General features: G+C 44.2%; 1 protein-coding gene across 1 annotated transcript in view; it reads right to left on the bottom strand.

Annotated features, from left to right (window-relative positions):
• The window catches only part of LOC137420667 (cingulin-like protein 1), a 139,496-nt gene that overhangs the window by 36,881 nt on the left and 90,054 nt on the right, over positions 1-12,561 (bottom strand). The window contains exons 7-10 of the mRNA XM_068105916.2: positions 2,500-2,641; positions 1,869-2,048; positions 1,556-1,762; positions 215-319 (exon numbers count right to left, since the gene is read on the bottom strand). Coding sequence (XP_067962017.2) covers positions 215-319; positions 1,556-1,762; positions 1,869-2,048; positions 2,500-2,641 — 634 coding nt within the window. The remainder of the gene's footprint in view (positions 1-214; positions 320-1,555; positions 1,763-1,868; positions 2,049-2,499; positions 2,642-12,561) is intronic.

The following is a 12,561-nucleotide window of genomic DNA, read 5'->3' on the forward strand; positions in this document are numbered from 1 at the left end:
ATTTGGATGAAAAGGAAGCGAAACATGAATGGATTTCCAAAGAAAGGAAAACATTTACACTTGTCCCACAAATGTCCTTTACAATTCATCCCACACAAGATGAATTAAACGAATAACATGTCAAAATCCAAACCGACTCGGCCAACATTCCAGAAATACTTTACTCCCACTTTATGTGTATGAAATAGAGCCAGGAAAGGCCAAAAGGTCCCACCTGGGTACTCTCGAGCTGGTTCGCCAGTGCTCGTTGACGCGAGTCTGCCTCCAGCTCTTGGTCGTCGGCTTTTCTCAGGCCTTGCACCATACGCTTCAACTCGGCCTGTTCCAGACATGATGCAATTGACACATTATAAACTGCTAACGGTAAATTTAGCCGAGCATCAAGTGCCACCATAATGAGGCCAAAAAGCAGAATGTAATCAAGTTGGGAGAGATTAATGTGATGCAATCGGTAAAAAGTTTAAAGGATTATGACATGGCTGCTGACACAGTATGCAATGCAAAGAATAAGAAGTGTGGATATATTTGTGGCTCTGATAGAAAGAAATAATTGTACACCACTCCTTTACTATTCCATCTCCAGGCGCTGCATGCCGTCATCGCCGGGCACCGAAGGGGGCACCCGGCAATGACGCGAGCTGAAAGGGAGTACTCAGTTTTCACTCTGGTTGTTTGTTTGTTTGCTTTCTTGTTTGTGTTTGTTTGGGCAATATCTCCATCCTTTGAGCTAGGAAGCTGAAATTTGGGCACAATAGTGAGCAAGTGCTTTGGCAAAAACAGTATTTTTTGTTTTTTTGATTAATCAATTAATTGATTAGTTAATTATTATCGATTAATTAAGTACTTATTTATTTCCTTTCGCTTCTGGGCATTATCTCAGGCACCTTTTGAGTTGGGAAACGGATATTTGGACATGCCTGTGACAAAGTGATTTGGCTGTAAAGGATATTTTTGATTTATTGATTAATCAAATTAATCGATTAATTATTTATTGATTCATAAATTCTAAATAAATTATTTAATCTTTGATTAATCAATTTAATTACTTTTCAAAAAGTTAAAGCTTGGTATTTAGGTATGCTGTTTGCAATTTGATTAACAAATGAATTATTGTACGATTATTTTTTATTGATTTTAATTACGCAATTAATCAATCCATTATTGTACATCTCTCCCTCCCAATAGGGTCTCTATGTGCTGCACGGCGACATTGCCAGGCGCCGAAGGCTGGAGGATATGTTCTTTATTTGGCATGGGGTTGGTGTACTTTGAATGCATCTATAAGTGTGCATTTTCTTTTTCAATCACAATACCTTCAATTGATATGGATTATGCGAAATGTTCATAGCAAAAATGCAGGTGGAGTAACAAGTGCTAAGCAAAAAACCCTCACAATTTAGCTTGATGCTTCGAGCAGGTGAAAAATGTCCCAGCCAAGGGACTTTGATATTTAATGAAATGTTTGATGCCCGAGCTCAAGGAAAAGCAAAAGCAAATCAAAATAGGGATAAAACATGGAAATAATTATCCAACAAGGTTGAATGTGTCATGTGACCTCCAAGCGTGCAGTTTTGATGGTCAGAGCCTCTTCCTCTCCTTGAGCACCAGCAAGCGTCTGCTTCAGCTGTAGCACTTCGGCTTGCAGGCGGGAACGCTCTCCCTCCCAATCCTTGCTCTCGGCCTGAGATCGACTTAGTTTCTGCTGCAGAATCCCACGCTCCTGATCGAGCTGCTGCCCCATTTGCTCAAGCTCCTGGACGCGCTGTAAATCACACAGACAATAATCATTGAGAGGAACTTCACAAGTGGGCGGCACAGCAAAACTTCACCAACCCATCATGGAAAGTGAGACGCTTCCTCTCCCTTACAGGTGTGGCTTCTCGCAACCTGCTGTCTAAGTGCTGTAGAGCATTGGCGTGGCTGAACCGCTCCTCTTCCAGCTCGCGCTCTCGGCTTTCCACTTCCTCTTTTAGCACACCTCGAAGGGCCCCGAGTTCTCGCTCACGTTTCCTCAAGCTCTCCTCAACATCATGCAGCCGCTCCAATTCCTAAAGACAAAACACCCAATCAAATGTGTTGATTTTAGGGTAGTGGAGTGTAGGGGGGGGGGGGGGGGGGTGGGGAGGGGGAGATGAAGCTGGAGGGGAGTGGGGAGGGATAGTGTAGCGAGGGGAGGGAGGGGAGAATGGAACTGACAGAGGTGGAATAAGAGGGGGAAAAACTGAAGTTTAGGTCAGTTTTTCATTTTATTCAAGTCGAATAAACCACAATTTAAGGTAATTATTTATCTTTTTATACACATGCCTAACCTGTTAATGAAGCCATTTTAATAAACAGTTTATAGAGAAAACATCATTTCATAAGGCTGAACTTTCTAGAAATGGGCAAAATGTGCAACATTAAAGAAATAAAAATACATTTTGAATAATCTAGCGTTCCAACTGAGATTCAAACATTCAACCAACCACCCTGATGTCCCACCGTGGCATGGTCCCTGACCTTCATAAGCGAGACCTTTTCCTTGCTCCAGTCCCCATCGTGACGGGCCTGCTCCAGGGAGTCGTGCATCTCAGAAAGCTGTTCGCGCAAATCTCGCAACTCGGTCTGTGCCACTCGCCGCTCACCTCCTAGCCTTTCTACCCTGCAAGCATTTAGCGCACACACAACAACTAAAGCATATCACAGTATTTTCATACTTTCCTTCATGCAATGCAAGAGATTTTAAGGTTCTCAGGAGTAAAGTCCCAAACTGTGCAGCGGATGTTCAGCATAGAGTATCCCTGGCGGAACAGGCATTTGTTAAACTTGGAGATAAAATTTGGAATTTGTCGTGTGGCAAGACAGCTGAAAGCGAGATTGTACTAGGGCCTTATTTTGCCGATCGCCATCTATGGGATCCGAAGCCTGGACTCTTAGAAAAGAAAACAAGAGGATATTCCTCGTTCTCGAGATGAAGTGTTTAACCCTAGCCCTACCAACACGGGTCTTTTTGGACTCGAGCATACTTTTTGAAGTGTTTTTTCTATATTACTTCAATAATGTATTTCATGTTTTATTAGTTTGTTTACATATACTAGGGCATGCCCGTACTATATATATGCCCGTACTATATATCTATCTAAAATTATATCCCCCCCCTCTATTTACATGAAATGGTTTGGTCCATTCGCAACGCCAAAGCGAACGGCGAACGGCTTGCGAGTACAGTGACAATCCCCCCCCCTCTATTTACATGAAATGGTTTCGTCCATTCGCAACGACCACAGAACCCCCCCCCTCTATTTACATGGAATGGTTTGGTCCATTCGCAACGCCGGCACACGCGATCGTTCGCTGCTCTCTGATTGGTTGAATCGTTTTTTGGACATAGCTCGGTAAGTAATTGTCCGATTAATATGAAACCTTGAAAAGGCACATCCTCGGGTCCCCAGCAATATACCTGGCAAGTTAAAAGTATATCGGACCCGTGGTTGTCGAGAAACAGCGGTCACAGACAGACAAACGTACAAACGTACAAACGTACAGAGATTACTGGAATTATAGATAGATGTGCTAGTAATAAATGTGGATGATGCTTTAAGATTCCATCTTGCTGCACAGAGTTACAAACAAATTTGTAATAAGTTACAAACAAGTCCAAAAAGACCCAGTTGTTTTCGTTTGTTTTTGCATACATGATCACTTTACATGAGATTTCTACTGAGCGAGTCTACTAAACTCAGTCCACTCAATCAATGACGTCAACAGGAAGGTCATTGCTCACTTTACCACTTCCCACCCCCATATATACACAAGTAGAGTACTGTCATGTCCGTGCCAATAAAGACCAGCCTTGGACTAATAACTGATCTAGCTTACCTCTGAGGCGTTCGGTCAACCTATGACGGTGTTAATACGTGCGGGGGTGGAGGCCAGCGAGCGCTTACCTGCACGGATTCCACTGGAGCGTCGTAGAACCACGATAATCAAACCAAACCGACACGGAATTAAAATGCAACAATAAACGGGTTTAATAAAAGAAATGCAGGACAATAAAAGGTAACACTAAATTCCTAAATTGAGGGACCCTCCATACGGACTCGTATACAACACAAGGGGAAAACAAAAGTGAAAAATAAATGTGTTTGTGTGGTGCGTTTGCCTGCTACTCGGTGGTCTCCTCAAACTGGTCCCTGAACCACGCCGGCCACCCCACGCCCCCCGAGTCCTTTCGCGAGAAACGCCCAATGGTGCCAGCTCACGCCACCGCCTGCCACCCACGCGAGGCCCAAATCTCTCTCCTCCATCGTCCCATGCTCCACAAAATGCCGAGGTTTCTCAGCTGCACATGAAGCCAGCACCACCGGAATCAAAGGGAAGGATGCGTCCACCTTTCCCCGCAGCCAGGAACAGAGAGGAAATGCAACCAACTCGAACCAATCGTCCAAACTGAGAGGATATTTGTGACCGCTCGTTATCCAAACCCAGCGCAAAAAAGCGAGAGAAGAGAGCACAAACTGTGTCCGATTGCGACCATATCTACGAGGCAAGAGAAGGAAAATGCCGGGACATGTCCTTTTTACCCTCGGTCTCGACCGTTCCATGATGCTGTCCATGCATGCTCCAATCAGCGAGTGCCATCTCATTGCTCCATCACCCTGACCAATCCTCACCTTTCGGTATAGGGCCTCGTGGCCCTGCCTGCTTGGTGTTGTGATGACTCAGCTGGCGGCACCAGTGGCAGCATTCCATGTCTGAATCCTGTTGGCTTTTATTTAGTGTTATTAATTACGCACTGATCGTTTGGCTGGTAGTGTGTGTAGTGTTGTGTCATAAGGAACAAGGGGAAAAAAATCAGAGGTCATTTACACACAGGGGATTTACCCTTAATCCCCAAGCTTCATAGCACAAGAGCCACCCTCTGTATGGCCACACGTCACACTTAATCCGAACACACGGAGCTGACTTAAGTTACAGCTTTCTTCTTCATGACATTCGGAGCACACTACCCTATACAATCCTAACTGGCCCTAAGGTATTTCATTGCCTACCCCCCATAAACATAACAGTACCTACCCCGTGGGTCAGTCGAGGTTGTGCATCATTTGCTGGAAAAAGTACAGTCTGGTGTTTTGCAAGAACAGTATAGATGTTTGCATGGTGTGCACTCAAAAGGTTATAGATAGTCTAAAGACCTAAAGGGTGCAGTGCAAAAGTAGTGGGGGTCTAAGGTTTGGAAAGGGTCTAATATCAAGCGTGTAAAAAGGGCTCAAATTACACTGCTGTCTAAGTAAAGATTGAATGCTCTTTGTACTCTTTGTACTGTGTGAACACATATCACACCCGAGTTGACATATTGCGAGAATATGGATGAATGACATGACATGTTGGAAAAACTGAGAATACACTCTCCACAGGATTTAATAACACCCGGTCAGAAATCAATAACTTCCACACCAGTCAGGGCAAATCTCTGCCTTACACGATACACTTTAATCAACCGGATCACTCTATAAATGACATTCAAATCTCTGCCTTACACGATACACTTTAATCAACCGGATCACTCTATAAATGACATTCAAATCTCTGCCATTGAATCAATTACAAATCGATCACACACCACGATTCTGAAACGTGAGTCCTTTTGGATACATAAACTTCGGACAAAAATCCCTCATGGCATAAATTTTGATGATTAAAGAATGTTCCAACATCAACCCAATCAAATCATTAACCGTAACCCATTCATTCACTCATTCATTCAACCTTTATATGTCATTTATATAAATATATAAATAAATATATAAATATATTATATGAATATAAATGGTATATGAATATATGCTTGTGTGTTTATGTATGTATGTATCTCTATATTTGTATATGCACGTGCACCAACTGTAAAATGAACGATAACTAAGCTGCGCTTCACTTCCGCTGAACTTGGGGACGGTGAGTGAGCTTTAGCGTGGCTCTTCCTTTTTATATGCATCTTCTACACGTATCACACATCTTACATACATATCACTGTACATACTTGTCTGATATACATGCCTGGTGTTTCTGTAGACTAAGAAGAAGACCTTTGTTGGTCGAAAGCTTGTCGAAAATTAAAGATCGACCGTCCTGAAGCTACGTCCGCGTCTGATTTAATCTCCTGATTATATATACTAGGGCGTGCCCGCACGTACGTGCTTGCCCGTATGTGCTTGCCCGTACGTGCGTGCAAAAAAACATGCGTTTACATGCAGTAACGACCACAGAACCCCCCCCTCTATTTACATGAAATGGTTTGGTCCATTCGCAAAGCCAAAGCGAACGACCACAGAACCCCCCCCCCCCCTCTATTTACATGAAATGGTTTGGTCCATTCGCAAAGCCAAAGCGAACGGCTTGCGAGTACGGTGACCATACCTTGGGAACCACTTGTCCGATTAATTTCAAACCTTGAAAAGGCACATCCTCGGGTCCCCAGCAATATACCTGGCAAGTTTCAAGTATATCGGACCGGTAGTTGTCGAGAAACAGCGGTCACAGACAAACACACACACACACACACAGACACACACACATACACACAGAGATTACTGGAATTATAGATAGATATATACAGACTTGGCATTTAATATGGAATTTATTTTTTTCTTGACTTGGGTTTACTTTCTTAACACAGTATATCAATCTGGTGAGTTTCTTTTACACTTTGGTGATTTATTTGTTAAAAGAACCATGTCACTGATTGTCTGTCGCAGCAAGAAGTCAACAACAGGATTATATCTCAGGTGTCGTGGCAAAAGGTACGGACAGGTGCATTTGACGATTGGCTTCACAGTCGGGTATACAAGGGTTGTTGCGTTCTGTATTAGTGGAAAACAACTGCTGCACGTCTCCAAAAGTTCTTGCCGCTTCCTCTGGAGATGGTCCGTCAACTCGACAATGCTGTTTGTCATGGAGTGGTGGCTTTACGAAATTACGACATGAAAGAGCGTGCTATTGCTCGGCAGTATGGCATCACTCAAGGTCAGGTGTCAAAGATCCTGAAACGAAATGCTCAGAGGGGTGTCCCTACTCCAATACCGAGGCCAGGACGTCCCCGCAGAACCAGAAGGAGGGATGATCGCCAGCTGCACCAGTTTGTCCGCAATGGCCGTACCAAGTCAGCTAATCGGCTTAGGGCTGAGCGGCAGCAACTGACAAATGTGCCTGTATCCAGAAGGCTAGTCAACCAATGACTGGTTCAAGCAGGCTATCGTGCCAGGCGTCCCCTGAGAAAGCCACGCCTGACCAGACAACACCACCAGCGCCGATTGCAGTGGGCCAGAGAGCACCGTCAATGGCAGCCAGGACACTGGAATCACGTGATCTTCAGTGACGAGTCTAGATTTCTGGTCTATCGTCAAGATGGCCGCGTCCGAGTGCACAGACAAGTGCATGAAGCCTACAACAAAGATTGTATAGTGCCAAGAGTCCAAGCTGGAGGTGGTGGGGTGACCGTTTGGGCTGATTTTCATGCAGGGGGCAAAACTGACCTGGTTGTTCTGAATGGAAACCTGAACCAGTTCAAGTACAGGGCCATTCTGGAAGAAACATTGCTTCCATTTGTTTGTGCAGCCTTTCGAGGAAACTTTGTCTTCCAAGATGACAATGCACGGCCTCATCATGCTCGCATGATCCAACACTTTCTTGCTGACCGTGGTGTAGAGCATATGGAGTGGCCTGCCATGTCCCCGGATATGAATCCGATAGAGAACTTGTGGGCAGAATTAACGCGTCAAATCGACCACTTGGACCAGCAGCCAACCTCTGAGCGTGAATTTCAGCAGGCTGTCACTCCATGGCAAGCGATTCCTGTCCAAACCTTGGCAAATCTCGTGAACAACATGCCTCAACGTGTACGTGCTCTCCTGAATGCTCGTGGGGGTTACACAAAGTATTGAACTGTAATTTTACTGTCCGTAATCCTAGTCGTAATTTAACTTTTGTTTAAAAATTTTTTGGCTAATGTGCAAAATAAAGAGATAATTCTGGTAAACGTACAGGAGTTTAACACAGTACTGTCCATGAATTGAGTTCGATATCAGTTTACATCACTTTCAAGGATCAATTTATTTGTTTCGAAATGTCAAATGTGGTTTTTGTTTCTTTTAAAGGTCACATTAACAAAATCTAGACTAATTTCAACATAATTCCAATGAATTTTTGGTTCTAAGACATCTTGAAATGTAAGTTCACCCCCACAAAAAAAAAATTCCATATTAAATGCCAAGTCTGTATATACAGACTTGGCATTTAATATGGAAATTTTTTTTTGTGGCGGTGAACTTACTTTTCAAGTTGATTTAGAACCAAAAGTTCATTGGAATTATGTTGAAATTATTCTAGATTTTGTTAATGTGACCTTTAAAAGAAACAAAAACCACATTTGACATTTCAAAGCAAATCAATTGATCCTTGAAAGTGATGTAAACTGATATTGAACTCAATCCACAGACAGTACTGTGTTAAACTTCTGTACGTTTTCCAGAAGTATTTCTTTATTTTGCACATTAGCCAAAATTTTTTTTAACAAAAACAAAAGTTTAATTACAACTGGGATTACGGACAGTAAAATTACAGTTCAGTACGTCGTGTAACCCCCACGAGCATTCAGGAGAGCACGTACACGTTGAGGCATGCTGTTCACGAGATTTGCCAAGGTTTGGACAGGAATCGCTTGCCATGCAGTGACAATAGCCTGCTGCAATTCACGCACAGAGGTAGGCTGCTGGTCCAAGTTGTCGATTTGACGCGTTAATTCTGCCCACAAGTTCTCTATCGGATTCATATCCGGGGACATGGCAGGCCACTCCATATGCTCTACACCACGGTCAGCAAGAAAGTGTTGGATCATGCAAGCACGATGAGGCGTGCATTGTCATCTTGGAAGACAAAGTTTCCTCGAAAGGCTACACGAGCAAATGGAAGAAATGTTTCTTCCAGAATGGCCCTGTACTTGAACTGGTTCAGCTTTCCATTCAGAACAACCAGGTCAGTTTTGCCCCCTGCATGAAAAGCAGCCCAAACGGTCACCCCACCACCTCCAGCTTGGACTATTGGCACTATATAATCTTCGTTGTAGGCTTCCTGCACTTGTCTGCGCACTCGGACATGGCCATCTTGACGATAGACCAGAAATCAAGACTCGTCACTGAAGATCACGTGACTCCAGTGTCCTGGCTGCCATTGACGGTGCTCTCTGGCCCACTGCAATCGGCGCTGGCAGTGTTGTCTTGTCAGGCGTGGCTTTCTCAGGGGACGCCTGGCACGATAGCCTGCTTGAACCAGTCGTTGGTTGACTAGCCTTTTGGATACAGGCAAATTTGTCAGTTGCTGCCACTCAGCCCTTAGCCGATTAGCTGACTTGGTATATATATATATATTGGTATATATATATATATATTGGTATATATATATATATATATATTGAAGCCTACAACAAATATTGTATAGTGCCAAGAGTCCAAGCTGGAGGTGGTGGGGTGACCGTTTGGGCTGCTTTTCATGCAGGGGGCAAAACTGGTCTGGTTGTTCTGAATGGAAACCTGAACCAGTTCAAGTACAGGGCCATTCTGGAAGAAACATTGCTTCCATTTGCTCGTGCAGCCTTTCGAGGAAACTTTGTCTTCCAATATGACAATGCATGGCCTCATCGTGCTCGCATGATCCAACACTTTCTTGCTGACCGTGGTGTAGAGCATATGGAGTGGCCTGCCATGTCCACGGATATGAATCCGATAGAGAACTTGTGGGCAGAATTAACGCGTCAACTCGACCACTTGGACCAGCAGCCGACCTCTGTGCGTGAATTGCAGCAGGCTATTGTCACTGCATGGCAAGCGATTCCTGTCCAAACCTTGGCAAATCTCGTGCACAGCATGCCTCAACGTGTACGTGCTCTCCTGAATGCTCGTGGGGGTTACACAAAGTACTGAACTGTAATTCTACTGTCCGTAATCCCAGTCGTAATTTAACTTTTGTTTTTGTTAAAAAAATTTTTGGCTAATGTGCAAAATAAAGAGATACTCCTGGAAAACGTGCAGAAGTTTAACACAGTACAGTACTGTCCATGAATTTAGTTCGATATCAGTTTACATCACTTTCAAGGATCAATTTATTTGTTTCGAAATGTCAAATGTGGTTTTTGTTTCTTTTAAAGGTCACATTAACAAAATCTGGAATAATTTCAACATAGTTCCAATGAACTTTTGGTTCTAAGACATCTTGAAAAGTAAGTTCACCCCCACAAAAAAAATATTCCATTTTAAATGCCAAGTCTGTATATATATACATACATACATACATACATACATACATACATATATATATATATATATATATAGCTGCGGTTTTGGGATTGGCACATTGAGGTCATTAAAGGCTAAAGGTTTGCCCCCCATAGTTAGTCACACGAGCAACATATAGGCCCATTTGTAGTATAGTTATGTCTTAGTATGTGTAAGAATAGGCCATTTCCCCTCTTAGTACCTGCGTTGTGTAAAGACAGGAGAATAGGCCCCATTCATTTTGCGTCCACCCTCCAATTATACCTCTATGGGCGTAATCCATCCCGCGTCCCATTTGGCTGTCCCCGAGTCAAGCTAACACGAGGCAGGGCCTCGGAAGGTGAAGGAGGGGCGCGGGGTCGGGGTGAGCAGCGTGGGGGAGACGGTAAGAGACACCAGCCATCAGAGCACTAGCGGCATGGCGTGAGAGGGCATGGTAAAGGGAGTCTGGTGAGTTCCAGAAGGTTCGCAGGGTGGGGCTATATAAGCCCATGCGAAAAGCCCTCAAAAAGGACTTGTACCAGTGGCGTGAAAGGACTTGTACCAGTGGCGTGAAAGGACTTGCTTGCACCAGTGGCTTGAGGGCTTGAAAAAAAGGGCTTGCTCGTTTTGAGGACTCGCAGAGCTGACCCGGAGGCAGAACGCGGAGAGGACCGGAGAACTTGCATCACTCGCGGTTGTTGAACTTTGACCCTCGCAATATAACGTACGCGCCAGGGGATAGAGCAAGAGGCGTTGGCCGTACAAGTACGCGGGCGCAGCCAGACGCGCCGGTAACGCATATAGCGCATTTCGGCCACGCGAATGAACGCGGCCATAACCGCGAGTGAATCAATGCCAGCCACGCCAAAGTCCGCCCCCTACCATTCGCCCCGTGATAACCCGTTCCGTTCAGGCGACAAGCTACGAGCTCCTGCCTTCTCCTGCATCCATCTACACGGGACATGCCGGGGACCGGAGGAAGCTGCACGAGAGCCATCCCTTGACGCACTGAACATCATCCTGTCATCTGCAATCCCCGCGTGAGTGTGTGTGCGAGATGGGCCTGTAGTCCTGGGGTATTAAGTAAGACTGTTTTTAAGGATTTGCTCTGTGTCTCTGCTTCTTCAATCATTGCATAGTGTAAATAAATCTGTTCTTCCTTCTGATTCGATCGTACCTGTGATTTCTCCATTGACTAAGCGTGGTACGAATAAGACCGCTTGAATCGGGTCCCACCATCTATAACGGAGCTGATCACGTGTACGCTACCGCTCGGCGTATCACCAACACACGTGGTTCGTGCGAGGCTTATTTCCTCGCTTCAGGGCAGCGCTACTACTTAGGTAACAGCGAATTTGGTCCTGCAACCCTATTTAGCACTGTCCGGAAGGGACGTGATAGGTCTCGGGTCGCGCCAGGTCAGTAAAGACAAGGGGGATTAATCCCCCCTTGATAAGGGGAGAAGGCCGGCGACAGATCCCTAACTATATATACATATATATATAAATATATATATATATATATATATATATATATATATATATATATATATATATATATATACATATACAGACTTGGCATTTAATATGGAATATTTTTCTTGTAGGGGTGAACTTACTTTTCAAGATGTCTTAGAACCAAAAGTTCATTGGAATTATGTTGAAATTATTCTAGATTTTGTTAAGGTGACCTTTAAAAGAAACAAAAACCACATTTGACATTTCGAAACAAATAAATTGATCCTTGAAAGTGGTGTAAACTGATATCGAACTCAATTCATGGACAGTACTGTGTTAAACTTCTGTACGTTTTCCAGAAGTATCTCTTTATTTTGCACATTAGCCAAAAATTTTTTAAACAAAAACAAAAGTTAAATTACGACTGGGATTACGGACAGTAAAATTACAGTTCAGTACTTCGTGTAACCCCCACGAGCATTCAGGAGAGCATGTACACGTTGAGGCATGCTGTTCACGAGATTTGCCAAGGTTTGGACAGGAATCGCTTGCCATGCAGTGACAATAGCCTGCTGCAATTCATGCACAGAGGTCAGCTGCTGGTCCAAGTGGTCGATTTGACACGTTAATTCTGCCCACAAGTTCTCTATCGGATTCATATCCGGGGACATGGCAGGCCACTCCATATGCTCAACACCACGGTCAGCAAGAAAGTGTTGGATCATGCGAGCACGATGAGGCCGTGCATTGTCATCTTGGAAGACAAAGTTTCCTCGAAAGGCTGCACGACCCATGGAAGTAATGTTTCTTCCAGAATG

The sequence above is a fragment of the Myxine glutinosa genome, chromosome 2 (genome assembly GCF_964187855.1).
Source record: "Myxine glutinosa chromosome 2, kmMyxGlut1.1, whole genome shotgun sequence".
NCBI classification, from domain to species: domain Eukaryota; kingdom Metazoa; phylum Chordata; class Myxini; order Myxiniformes; family Myxinidae; genus Myxine; species Myxine glutinosa.